The 14,200-nt window shown below is 37.2% G+C and overlaps 1 protein-coding gene across 1 annotated transcript in view; it reads right to left on the reverse strand.

Moving 5' to 3' along the window:
- LOC140342779 (UDP-galactose translocator-like) overlaps positions 1-14,200 on the reverse strand; it is a 93,646-nt gene that overhangs the window by 73,083 nt on the left and 6,363 nt on the right. The window contains exon 2 of the mRNA XM_072429131.1: positions 3,703-3,888. Coding sequence (XP_072285232.1) covers positions 3,703-3,888 — 186 coding nt within the window. The remainder of the gene's footprint in view (positions 1-3,702; positions 3,889-14,200) is intronic.

Raw genomic sequence — 14,200 nt, forward strand, 5'->3', positions numbered from 1 at the left:
CAACTGCATCTGAGTTGTTTCATTTAAAATGATTTGTGGTAATGTACAGAACCAAAATTTTAAAAAGTTGTCTCTGTCCAAATATTTATAGACCTAACTGTATTTATACAGGGTGATCATATATCCCCTTAATTGTCTCTTCTCAAGGGAAAATACAATCAGTCCAGCTAATCTCTCATCATAGCTGAGCTACTCCATTCATTTTAATAGTTAAATTGCCCTTCCCTGCACACTCTCCCAATTCCACAATGTCCTTTTTGCAAACTGGTGCCCAAAACTGGACTGCATATTCCAGATGAGGTCTGACCAATGCTTTGTACAGGGGCAGAATAATGTCTCCATCTCTGCAGTCTATTCCTATTAATACAAGAAAGTACTTTACTAGCTTTAGATATTGCAGCTTGGCATTGCATGCTGTTATCAAGTCTATGATCTACCAGAACCCCCAGATCCTTTTCCATTTCTGACTCCCCCAAATGTATTCCCCCTAGACAGTATGAAGCATGCACGTTGTTAGCCCCCCAAGTGCATAACTTTACATTTATCTATAATAAATGTCATTGGCCACTTGGCTGCCCAATCAAACAGTACATCCAGGTCTGCTTGTAGATTATAGACATCCTGTATGGACCTAATTCCATTACATAGTTCGGTGTCATCTGCAAAAACAGAAATGGTACTTTTAATCCCAAACTCTAGATCATTTTTAAAGATGTTAAACAATAAAGGATCCAACACTGAACCATGGGGTACACCACTAATAACCTTAGACCATTCAGAGTATGAATCATTAATTACTACTCTCTGGATGCGGTCTTTAGGCCAGTTCTCTATCCATTTACAGATTGACATTTCTAAACCTATTGACCCCAACTTGCATATTAACCATCTGTGGGGTACAGTGTCAATGCTTTAGCAAAGTCTAAGTACACTATATCAACTGCTACTCCACTGTCTACTTGTTTATTTACTTCCTCAAAAAAAAGAGTAAATTCGTTTGACAACTTCGCTCTTTCTTGAAGCCATGCTGACTATCACTTATATTATTTTCCAGCAGAAACTCCTCTATGTGGTTCTTTATCAAACTCTCTAGGACCTTTCCAACTATGGATGTTAAACTGACCGGTCTGTAGTTACCTGGTAATGACTTTGGCTCCCTTTTTGAAGATAGAAAGCACATTGGCCTTATATGCCAATCCATCGGTACCATGACAGTGACTAAAGTCTATAAAAATTTGAAATAATGGCTTGAAATAACCAAGCTCAGCTCTTTGAGTACACGTGGATGTAATCCATCGGGTCCTGGTGCTTTGTCAACCTTAATTTTGCCCAACTATTTCTCAATCATATCAATTTTGAGGTATTGTGACTCATTTAAGGCAGTAACATTGCTATTATGAATTTGGATTTGAGCTCTGCCATTTTGCTTCGTGTACACAGAGCTAAAAACAGAAGTGTTTAGTAAATCCACCTTTTCTTTATCCCCAGTTACCAACCCAGAGAGGGGTCTTTAAGGGGTCTACATGCTGAGATCTAATCTTTTTTGCTTTTATTATATTTAAAACAAAATTGGGGGGGGTTTGCCTTGCTTTCATTTTGACGTTTTGCACATTTTTTCTCTATTTTTACATCTTTTGTTATATTCTTTATAGTTTAAAAACAATGAAGGTGATCCTTCATTTTTATATATTTTTCAAATGCTTTTTTCTTGTCTTTTGGTTTTTTTTAACATCAGCTGTGAGCCACATAGGTTTTAATTTTAGCTTCTTAAACTTATTGCCCATTGGAATATATTTTTTAGTGTGCTTTTGTAGAACAGACTTGAAACATTCCCATTTGTTCTGTGTTCTTTGAGGACAATATTGTCTCCCAGTCCCAAGTCACAGAGAGCCCTTAATAATGGAAAATTTGCTCTCTTAAAATTAAATGTTTTTATCTTTCATGTTTTTGCTTTCTGTTTACTGCTTACATTAAATGAAATCATATTATGGTCACTGCTACCCAGATTCTCTTTTATTTGCACATGTGTTATAAGCTCTGCATTGTTAGAAAGAACAAGGTCCAGCAGAGTATCATTCCTAGTTGGGGCTTCTATAAACTGTACCATAAAATTATCTTGTATTAAATTACCAAATTTCCTCTTTTTTGCTGTTCCTGTAGTGCCATCACTCTAGTCACAATGTCAGGGTAGTTGAAATCTCCCATGATTAAAACATTACCACTTTTTGCTGCTTCGTCTATCTGTGCTAGTAGTTGATTCTCGATTTCTTCCTTAGCACTAGGGGCCTATAGCAGACTCCAATAGTTAATTGTGTATTGTGCATCCCCACATTTAACTCCACCCATAATGCCTCAACCTCATCACTTGTTCCATCAGCAATTTCTTCTTTCACATTCACTTTCAGATCACTTCTCACAGACAGACAGACACCACCACCCTTTTGTTTGACTCTATATGCATAGAGAGTATATACCCAGGAATATTGACAGACCAGTTGTGAAGAACAAAGCCAGGATTCAGCAATGCCAGCTAAGTCATAATTCTCTTCACTCATTAAGGCTTCAAACTCCCCTAATTTGTTTCCCAGACTTCTAGCATCGGTGAACAGGTTCTTTAAACGATTGCTGCATTTACCAGCACGGTTTGCCAAATTCTTTTGTTTTTCAGTACATATAGTACTGCGCAATCCAATGTTTTCTACAGATTTCTATAGTAATAGAAACCATACTCCTAGTAAACTATTGTCAAATCTGACTTGTACTTTGTGGGGAAAGCCTCACCTCTGGATTAACCTCCTGAGCGGTAAGCCTGAGTGTGGCTCAGAGTAAAAATAAAAAAACATCTGATAGCGGCAAACAGCCTTACCTGGTCCTACCGGCGTCCCCCAGTGTCCTGCCCGTCCGATCCCATCCTTTGGCTGTGTCCTCTTCCTCCAATCCGTCCCCCAGCAGTTCCTGATGACGTTGGTGCGTGCTGCCGTTATGAGGGGGGCGTGGCGGGAATTTTAAATTATTTTGTATTAGATTCAATACAAAATAACTGTATTGAATCCAATACAAAGTAATCATTATATATGTATGTACAGTTATATTACAGGTTTCAGTATTTTTGATTTATACACCCTTGTTTTAACAGATTTTTGTGTTTTTTATTTAAAGTTTATTATTAAATTTAACTAATTATTTTGACATGATATTGTGTTTCAAATTTTATTATACTCAGGATGTCTACTAGACCCTTGTTTGGACATATTAGTTATGCTTAAGAATTACAGGCCTACAATGTAAAATAAATTTTCATGAAGGCAATGTACCGCTTTTAGAATATAAATGCAGACAGACATGAACCTACCAGTTAAAAGCTCACAGTCTAGCAATAGTAAATGCTACAACCAAGAACAACACTCACTGAATAGTGGGGGTATGTATGGTTTACCACTGAGGAAGGTGTTCATCTCTCTAAAATCGCAGAAGTCAACATTCCAGATAAATAGAAGTGTGTTTTGTGTAGGACCTTCAAATTTTCAAACAAAGACAAGTGGCAACATTATGTTATTAGCCTGAATCTGTTTAGACCAGCGTGCAAAACATGAGAGCATGATGAAATCCAAGTCGAGGAAATGACACCGATTGTGGATTTCAACCAGATGCAAACAAAATGACATCCCTCCAAAGAGTCAAAAAGTCAATTACACAATTTACCTGTCTTCTGTGCCAACATGAGGAGAAGGCAGGTGATGCCCTTCAAAATTTCTCCCATGACCACAGCAGTTGTGAAAAAGAAGCGATCCCCAGGCAGGGTGCGGGCATATCGGATGCTGAGGATGAGGGAAGCATTCTGTACCACTAGCACAGCCAGGCTCACATAATTGAGGCGCCGATTCACCACTGCAATAGATGTGAAGCAGGAGATCATGGAATGTAAAAAAAAAAAAAAAAAACAACACACAACAAACTTCTGTACAGAAGTTGAAACATTTGATGTTAATGAACTTTGTTTTGCGCCCTAATGACCAAGCAGGAAGTTACTTTAGGCACAAGGAAAGAATTGGCAGTCTAAAGATAACCATAGCTTTTCACTATAGCACCTTCATTTCTAGAAATATGACCAGCTCCCTAAATATTTCAATAATCCAAGAAATGTATGAAAATTGACACTTAAATATAGTGATATTTTTTAGCTATACTGTATTGATTCCTAACACTTGGGTATCACATTACTATGTTCAGTGTATTTAACTGGATACATTGGCAATAGGCAGCAATGACAGGACAACGTTGCTGCAAACTGGATATAAGTGGTGGTGGTGATGGGGGGCTGGCTGAGAAGGAAGCAGGTTATATCATTAAATAATTTATATTAGTTTTTCTCAAATTAGACAAAAAAATGGCAATATATTGTTTTGCTTGCAGTATAACAAATAAATTGTGAGGTAACGCCTGTATTAATATAATGCCCCTGATTCATCAAGCAAAATCGGATTATCGGTCGCGCATTCGTATTAGCGATCCGGAATCGTGCGCGATCGCGCTATTCAACAACCGGAAAAGCTCGCGCACGAAGCCGCGCTTATCCGACAGCTTTGCGCAGCTGAAATCTAATCGCCTTAATTGGCAGATTCGCGCCCCCTATTGCTCATTATTATGAAGGCAGGAATCCGGCTGGCAGTGAGGAGGTGAGTGTACGCGCACTCTCGAGTCCGGACCGCGGTAATCCGCGATCGCCGGTCGCGCGTATTTTCGCGCTTCTAGCGATCGCGGATTTCAATGATGAATCAGGGGCAATATATCAAGTGTCATGAAATGGTAACATGTCCAATTATTCTATGCAGAACAAAATATCAATAAATGCCATAATACAGTGGTATAAATTCAGATTAGGTCCATGATAACAGCAGAATAATGATCGTCAAAAAGAAGAGAGAAGAACTTACCTATTCCTTCAGGATAGAGCATATATGTATGTAAAACATCTGAGGAGATTGGTGTCCCAAACGAGTCAAAATTGTGGGGAGACCACCTCTCTTGGGGAGGACAGGGGCTTAAGATAAGCACCCAGAAGGACCTATAGTGTAGCGTAAGTATATATAATGAATAACTCAAACATAGTGTGAAAAGTTCTTGCTCATTAGGACTTATTATATATATAATGATTAATAGTTGTATTACACTGTAGTGCGAGCTAAGTATAGTAATGAGTGATGGGTTACAAATACCTTAAGGGTTGTTTAATAAGGTTTAAATATATTATTATTATTATTATTAGTGGATATAGAAATATATATTCTATAAGGGAGATATAAATGGCATAGGGTATAATATAGAGTAAAAGGGGCATGCTCAATTGCAGTCACAGTGGTGTACATATAAGTTATAAAATTGTAACTAGCAATTAGTATAATCAATCAAATAGGAACCAGGGAAGGATAAACATAAAGAGCAATAGCCTACAATGGGAGTAAAGATATATAAGTGATAACAAAAAATTAGTAAATCATATTAAATACCTTTTGGTCCTGAAGTGAAGGGGCACAGAGACCGCAGCCCTGGTCTGTGTATGCTGATGGCACACTGCAGAGTGAGTGGCGAGGGAGGCTCCGGGAGCTGCCTCCATATAAGGTATAGGGGGGCGGCGTTCCAGAAGTCCTCCTCTGCCATGTGCACGTGTCTGACGTAGGAGAACGTCAGGGCGTGCCACTGGGGGTCGGGGGTTTTCCTAAGGGATCCTCCCATCGGCCTGATGTCAACGGAGGGAAAGGTGTCCCTGGATGCAGGCTGGTGTCCTAACAAAAGAAACTACCCGTGAAAAATAACTGCCAGGGGGCGGATACCAGTGGGTGTGTACAATGACCTAATTGTCAGGATAGTTTCACTTTGACTTTGTGTATGAATGCAGCATGTCCTCTACTGCAGCCTTACATCTCTTCCAGTACAAACGACCACAAGAATGAGGTATATGATCCCTAGTGATGAGCAGTCAACATGGTATTTAAGTTTTGTGTATGGAACCATTCGGGAGTTCTAATGTGGAATTTTTATAGATCCAATTACATTGGCCACATGGGTGTGTATCATGGGATTTAAAGTCTTGTTCAATATCTTTGTATGGGGTATAATGACTGTGAACAAGGGTATCTTTGAGGGATCCTAAAGAAAGAATCATGTGTTTTGATTTTGGGTATGATGCCTAGTGGTGCTGTGGTTTGGGGTGGAGGTAAGGGAACAAATTCAGGTGATAGGCTAGGTGACAGTAGGGATGGTGGGGTAGTGTGTCAGGGATAACACGGTTGAGGTAGGATCGATAACAGGGAGATGGTGCTGAATGGCGAGGGTCTCCAGGGAGAGCTTTGTGGTTTCCTGGGTATTGGGTGGTGTTGATCTCCAAGTGGCAAGGCCAGATGTGGATGGATCAATGATAGAGGTTTTCCTCTTGTGGTCCTGTTGTGTGTGTGTTAAGATCGCTTTTGTATCGTTTTTTTACCTTTTTGAGGAGTTGGTGGTGTGTGTTGGGGTAGTGTGTGTGGTAGGTGGTTCTGGAAATTGTGAGGAATTAGGTTTTGTTCCAGTAAAGTTTTGATTGAGTTTGTCCTATTTATAGGCTTTCTTATGAGTGAATGACACGATTGTTTGTTGTATATTCCTGTCAGAAGCTAATTGTCTAGTGCCCCTACAGGGCCGAAACGGTAATGATCTGGACCTGTATCTCCAGTCATTTCAAAGCATTGATTTATGATATGTCGTACAAGAAGTAATCATTAATACAATTTATTTTTTGCCAAAAAAACCCTTCTTTATGTTTTATTCTTCTACTGATTATCTTCAGGGTTGGCAACTAGGCTCATTTCTAGGGCCTGTATATATCTACCTCCACCAGATGAATACACAAACACTTGAGCTCTAATTGAAATGAAAGAATAGAGAAGTAGAGTAGGCTATTGCGGCAATAAAATATAAGCATTTAATATTCAATTATAATCGTTGTCCTAATATTAACATAGTATTTCTGTTGTATAAGGTAGTCATATCATAAACATGGTCATATGCACAGAATACAGTGTTTACACTTTACAATTTATGAGCAAGTTGTATGCGAGAGTCTTAACCCCCGACGCGTTTTGGCAATAAGGCTTCTTTAGGGGATTGTTGAGATCAGAGAAAGGAAATTTATAACTGTAACTGACAGATTCAAATGAAATAAGAATCAAGAATCAAGTAAATACTTTCGAATTGAAATAAAAAAATATATATAAACTATAAAAAATATCAAAATAAAACTAAGAATGTTCATTTTAGTATCAATAAACATACAAAGGGATCAATCACATAAGCATTTAGTTACTTACATAGTGTAATCATTGTGCCTTATTCTGAGAGTAAGAAAAAAGTGAAAAAAAAACACTTATCTAATTGAGGTGAAAAGAATAAAGAATTTTTGAATAGAATATGTAATATGCTCACTTTTGTGGCTGTGAATAATTACAAGTTTTCGGTGATGATGGTTATGCAGGTCGATCTTGATATAGGTTAATATACTGATGTGAATTGAAAAGCTGTCTGAAAAGATTATATAACAAATAGGTACTTTACGATTAAGTGAGAATAAATCAATAATTTTGATACTGTATAGTTTTTCATCTGTTGTTGTTAAATGAAGGAAAGGTATAACTTTCAGAGTTGAAACAAGGGAGGATTATAAGAGTAAAATGATGATTGATTATTTGGTTCTAAAGGTATAAGGGAAAGAAGAGGTTACATGTGGGTTCAATACATGAATCATCAAAGATTTTATAATTATGGAGTTAATTTTGACATGCCTTAGTTGTTATTTAGGGATGTCACATAAAGTACGGTTTTAGGTTACTCTTAACCGTAATATACTGATCTGGGAAATTTTGACATCCTATAAATTATAAAGTATAGGTTGAAAAGGTAATATAGATAACTATCTATATTAAATAAGTAAGGGGGAAAGTACTTGCATAGTTAAACACGTGACTCTCCTATACGAAGATCCACCGTGACCCTAGGTCCTTGGCAAGCTTTTTTTTACTTGTTGATGTATTCAACCCTATTACAATTTGTATAAACAATAAAATATTTTTTTTTTTATTCTGTGTTGCAATGATTACTAATACTATATTTTTATAATATTTAGGTTACCTAGGCATATCTTGGTTGTTGTTTGGAGACGTTAGTTTGACTAATGGAATGATAGATTACTGGTCCAGGAAGTAATCCTGTTAATTATAATACTAGGATTAGAAGGACAAGTGTAATAAAGTATAACTAGGTATGATTCAATATTATTTGTGGATAAGACCTTACATACTCATGTGGATATATAACTTACATGCTCAAATTTAACATGAAACAAAGTCCTTCACTGCTCTTTATTTCTTGTTGATGTATCCTAATTGGTTACAAACTGTGTATACAATAAGGGCAAAGTCAGTGCAAAAGAGATTGTGGTGAGTGAAAGAAACTTTAACTAGGTGATGAACAGGGTAAGATAATGAGAAGATTTACTTACATGGATATGGTGGTTTAGGTGAGGTGAAGGACGGGACACAGGCAGCCAGCCTCAGAGTACTGCAGCTGTCGGCGTCTCGTCCTTAAATGAAGTGGATGTGATTGCGTGATCTCGCGAGATTTGATGTGCATAAGTTTAAAGAATAGAATTTATGGTCAACCAACTACATTGTCCACTTCACAACCCTCCTCCTCAATCACAATCTAAAAAACAACAATCACAAAAAGTTCCCACCTTCGATGAGACTAAACCGGAAGATCATCAAAACCCCAATACTGCCTTAGAACCCAATATTATCCCCAGTGTACATCCGAGTAAAAAGAGATCACAAAGGGAGATCAGCCCTTGGACTCCTGAGAGTAGTAAACGAAAAGCAATTTTAACCTCCCCTGACATGTTGCCCCCAGTCCCTCTGCCACGCAGAAGGACCCCCCACTACCTATACGAACACCTTAAATCAGTATCAATCTGATTTACAGGTGATGCTATCACCTATATAGTCCTATATCAGTGTCACTACCAGTGGACTTAACAATGTTAACTCCCAAACATGTTACATCTTCTAATGTTTTGAATCTCAATCCTCAAACAGGTGCAATACCGAAGACCAAAAATACTTTTGTCCCTACATCCCCCTCCCATACCCTCACCGACACTGATAAAAGGCCTAATAGACAAATTTCTATCAAAGATATCCCTAGGAGACAGTATCTAGAAATAAACCTATCTTCTCACCAACTGACATCTAATGAAATACAGTTATTGAAATTAGGGTTATCTTTTTGTCCCCTGTCTGAAATCGATCATTCTGAAGTTATTAAAGACCGTAGCATGTTTGCTCGAAATCTAAGTCTAAAAGTGATGTTTGATAAAAGTAAACTTAAACCCCAATTCAACCCTCCCTCCGAATTTAATACTCTTGATTTTCAAAAATTTAACTGGCAGAAGAAAATGGTAATTCTGGAGGAGTCGTTATCAGAGGACTCGAGTCCAGATCAAGACTTGGGCCTCCCCACATCCATTCCAGTTAGGAAACCTAAATCTAAATTTTTCCCTTTCTTACACTGAAATTTCTGACACTGTTAAATCCACCTTTTATAATGAATTCTACTCCCTAATCAACACCGCATTTGCTAAAGGTACTAAGGATGACAAAACGAGACAATATCTATCTATCTATCTATCTATCTAACATCCAACCATTCCAACCTTTTATTCTTTACCCAAATTTTATAAAAATATTAATGACCCAACTGGCTGATCCATTATTTCGGGTATCGGCTCGATCATCTCCCTGGTACCTCCTCCCCCTTTGATTTTAAGGCACAGTGATTACACTATGTAAGTAACGTGATACATGTGATTGATCCTTTTTTTATATTTTGAATGTTTCTTGATACTAAATTGAACGTCCTTGATTTATTTTTTTTATTTATATTTTTTTTATTTTCAATTCAAAGTATTTACTTATTGATTCTTATTTCCTTTGCATCTGTCAGTAACGGTTAAAATTTCCTATGTCTCTGATCTCAACAATCCCCTGAAGAAGCCTTATTGGCGAAACGTGTCAGGTATGTGTGACTTTCCCATACAACTTGCTCATGAATTGTAAAGTGTAAACACTGTATTCTGTGCATACGACCATGCTTGATTTGACTACTCTATAGAACAGAAATTCTATGTTTAATATTAGGACAACGATTATAATTAATGTTTATATTTTATTGCCGCATTAGTCTACTCTACTTTTCTATTCTTTCCTTCAAATATAGTTTTAAAATTTGTAAATGATCACAAAATGTTTGTACTCCCTGTCAGAGAGTTGGAGGTAATATTCACACAGGGATTAATTAGTCAGGTCAATGGGTGCTAAGAATTACAGTTTAAACCATAACCATGAACAAGGGGGATGAATGAATAATTTGGATGTACTTTTAAAAAAAAATACACCCGCAACCCGACTTAGGCATGTCCCTCACACAGCAACTCCCCTTTTTCTGACAAACATTCCATCACCCATTTCCATGCCCCGCACATCAATCGCATCCCTCCCACCATCAGTTTAATATTCAAACCCTTCCTTTTTTACTTCTCTCTTCTTGCCATGGTTGATTAGTTTTTCTATTCAACCACCCCAATTCTGATCTCTGCTCTCCCTACTTTAATGCATTCATTAATTTAGATCTCAGCCCTATCACTGACTTAGTTACCGCCTCTTATTTACATATATATACGGCCCCACTCTATCTAGGGCCAATATGGGCGGAAGTGAACTCCTAATACTGACTGCGCATCTCCAGACCACATTTCCGGAAGCCAACTATATCACCATATAAGGGCGCGGAATTTCAATTCCCCAGTTGTCACTCTTGGTACTGCTATTGCTACCCTCTGTGCTGATATAAATTGTTCTTTGTCTCACTAAAGGTATGGTCTACATTAGATCAATTATACTGCACTTTATTTTACTCTATTCTCTCTATTATATCTTGTTCTCCCTTTACTATTTAATTTATTAACATAATAGTAAACATTATACTAAGACATTTAATAACAAGTACAATTTGATATTAACACTTGTCTTCTTTTCCTTTAATTAATATTGTTACTATGTCTATATATTAAGATAAATTACCTTGCAGATCCCCTGAGGAAGCCATTTGGGACACGAGACGTTACCACTTTTCTACCGCTTGTTAATCCTATTAACAAGTATCAGGGATATTTGTCTAGTTTGATTGTTTTACACCCCACTGTATCTTGATTGGGGAAAGACCGTATCGCTTATTTGTTTCACTCATTTACTGAATTATGAATTGTGTTTTATTTGAATTTGAATATAACTCACTAAATATACTACCCAATTGCCAAAAAAAAACCCAACTTCTTTCTTCACACAAATGGTATGTGTCCAGCATACAAGGGGCTGACAAGTTAAACCTTGTAGAATACAATAGGAGGCTAGGAGTCGCTTTTCTTTTTACATTAGGAATATATGTGACCGAGGTGCATGTAAAAACAAAAAGTGACCACAGATCCATACATAAAGACATTGTCAATGGTGAATCAAAAATCTTTGTGGTGTTAATGGTACTAAACCTATTTTCAACTGGTTCATATGAAAGATTTATAGTTGATTGGGGCAAGAATCTGCCAGTACAATACATATTGCCCCTGATTCATCATTGAAATCCGCGATCGCTAGAAGCGCGAAAGTACGCGCGACCGGCGATCGCGGATCACCGCGGTCCGGACTCGAGCGTGCGCGTACACTCGCCTCCTCACTGCCAGCCGGATTCCTGCCTTCATAATAATGAGCAATAGGGGGCGCGAATCTGCCAATAAAGGCGATTAGATTTCAGCTGCGAAAATAAGGAGGATCTTTTAAGGTGTCAATCGTGAGATCATAGCAATTAAGGGCAGTGAGGAGGCGCGTGTACGAGCACGCTCGAGTCCGGACCGCGGTAAACCGCGATCGCTGGCCGCGCGTACTTTCGCGCTTCCAGCGATCGCGGATTTTATTGATGAATCAGGGGCATTGTTCCTATGATATGTATATTCTGCAAACTATTATTACTACTTTTTACCTCTCCTAACTATAGTCTATGTACCGTTATATGGTCATCACATAAGAACATACATTAAGCTCAATGTTTTCTTCCGTTTATACTGCTTCTAAATTGACATTTTGTACCTACTGTAAACCTAGATACTGCCAAGTAATACTCAACTTCGCTAAATGCAACTTCACCCCTGAAGAAGCCTAAATCCTGCAAAATGCGTCGGGTAACTAACCTATGTATGCGATACGATTGTTATTATGTTGTATATTCCCGTCAGAAGCTTACCGTCTAGTGCCCCTACAAGGCCGAAATGGTAATGATCTGGACCCGTATCTCCAGTCTTTTCAAAGCATTGATTTATGATATGTATTATGAGAAGTAATCATTAATACAATTTATTTTTTGGCAAAAAAACCTTCTTTACGTTTTATTCTTCAACTTTCCTTTCAATTATACTTAAATAAGGCTAGGCAACAATAAAAAGGGTATCTTTACTATCCTATTACATAATAAGAAAGAATCCCCCGACACATTTTCTTCAAATTTTAAAACTACTACAATATATACTTCTTACATTCCTAACTTTGATCACTAATATGTTTTTTTTCTTTTCTTCTTTTTGTTAATACCTACATATAATATAGAACGGTACAATAGCAATTAATATTTTTACTGTCTACATAATAAGATAAATAGCCAACCACAATTCTGAGTATATATACTGGTATGCTCTGGTTATGACTTTAATAATTATCTTCATATGTAACAGATAACCGTAATTATTAATTTAATTCTGAATATATGTGAAAATGCTATTACCTTATGCCATGTTTCATTAATCACATTCTTGCATGACATTTTTCGGTGTACAATCAACTTCTCCACTATTATTGACTTCCACTTATGTATCAGATACAATAGAACAGAAATTACATGGTCTCCGTATCACCTGAGGAAGCCTATTTGGACGAAACACGTCGGGGAAGAGACCATAATTTGCCGATTGTGTGAGAATGTACAACCCATTACATTGGCCTCACCACGTGAATATATTCATCTACTTATTTTATTGTTTTCTTGCTACTAAAATTTGTATTAATCACTATTAAAAGCCAATAATTTTAACTGTTTTTGTTAAAGTGCCTTAAAAAAGCCTACTTTTCTTCTATTCCCTCTCTGGATATTTTTCTCTGATAATGTATTTTAAGCCGCTGAGAATACGCTGGTGTATTGTCCCAACATTTATGAATTTAAATGATCTAGCACTTTGAGGCGCGCATATCAGACTTACGATGACTGCCCCGAGGATGGGCCTGGTGATAAATCCCTGAGTACTCTGGCAGGCGAGACCTCACTTTTGCCAGTAGACTAGATCATCCACCTACGCTCTGATTGTAGCTATGTTGTTTCATTGTAATAATGTAACCTTGAAATGCTAGTTTTGCATATATATTTTTTAACCCAGTTTTTCACCCTTGATACAAAACCAATATGCAATTTGGACCTAAATATTTTCTGAATGCACGAAATCTTGAAATTTTTGAAATATTTTGGCTTTATATGGAAGTGTGTGTTTACATGTGTTTGGTGCTTATGTGGGTTTTTTTTCCTTATATTTTGTCAAATTTAGTGGTGTGTGTGGTCTCTATATTTTAATCTGACCTTTTTGAAAATGTTGTTATCTTTATAAACTACAATAAAGTTGCTTTTAATAATTTTTTTTGTTGTTTACTTTTTTTGTGATGACTATGTACAAGATGGAAAAATGTTTTTATGTTTTGCCAAGTGCCTTTTTTGCCATGTGAATCCCCCGCATTGGGAATAAAGGTTGCATGCAAGTATTACAAGTTGAGACTTTCGTTTGGTTCTATTATGGTTTACTAAACCTGTTTGCCTGCAACTCAAAATGTTTTGTTTTGCTATATTCTGTGAAGTACATGCACATCTCCTCATCCATAATCCATAACGATTGCTTTTATCGCACCCCGGGACTGCTCGGCTGGGACAGCCTGGAGGAACCCATACCGCATTGTTTATGCCTACAGTTAGGTCCATAAAATTTGGACGGATACAACTTTAATTTTGGTTCTGTACATTGCCACAATTA

This window comes from Pyxicephalus adspersus, chromosome W (genome assembly GCF_032062135.1).
Source record: "Pyxicephalus adspersus chromosome W, UCB_Pads_2.0, whole genome shotgun sequence".
Classification (NCBI taxonomy): domain Eukaryota; kingdom Metazoa; phylum Chordata; class Amphibia; order Anura; family Pyxicephalidae; genus Pyxicephalus; species Pyxicephalus adspersus.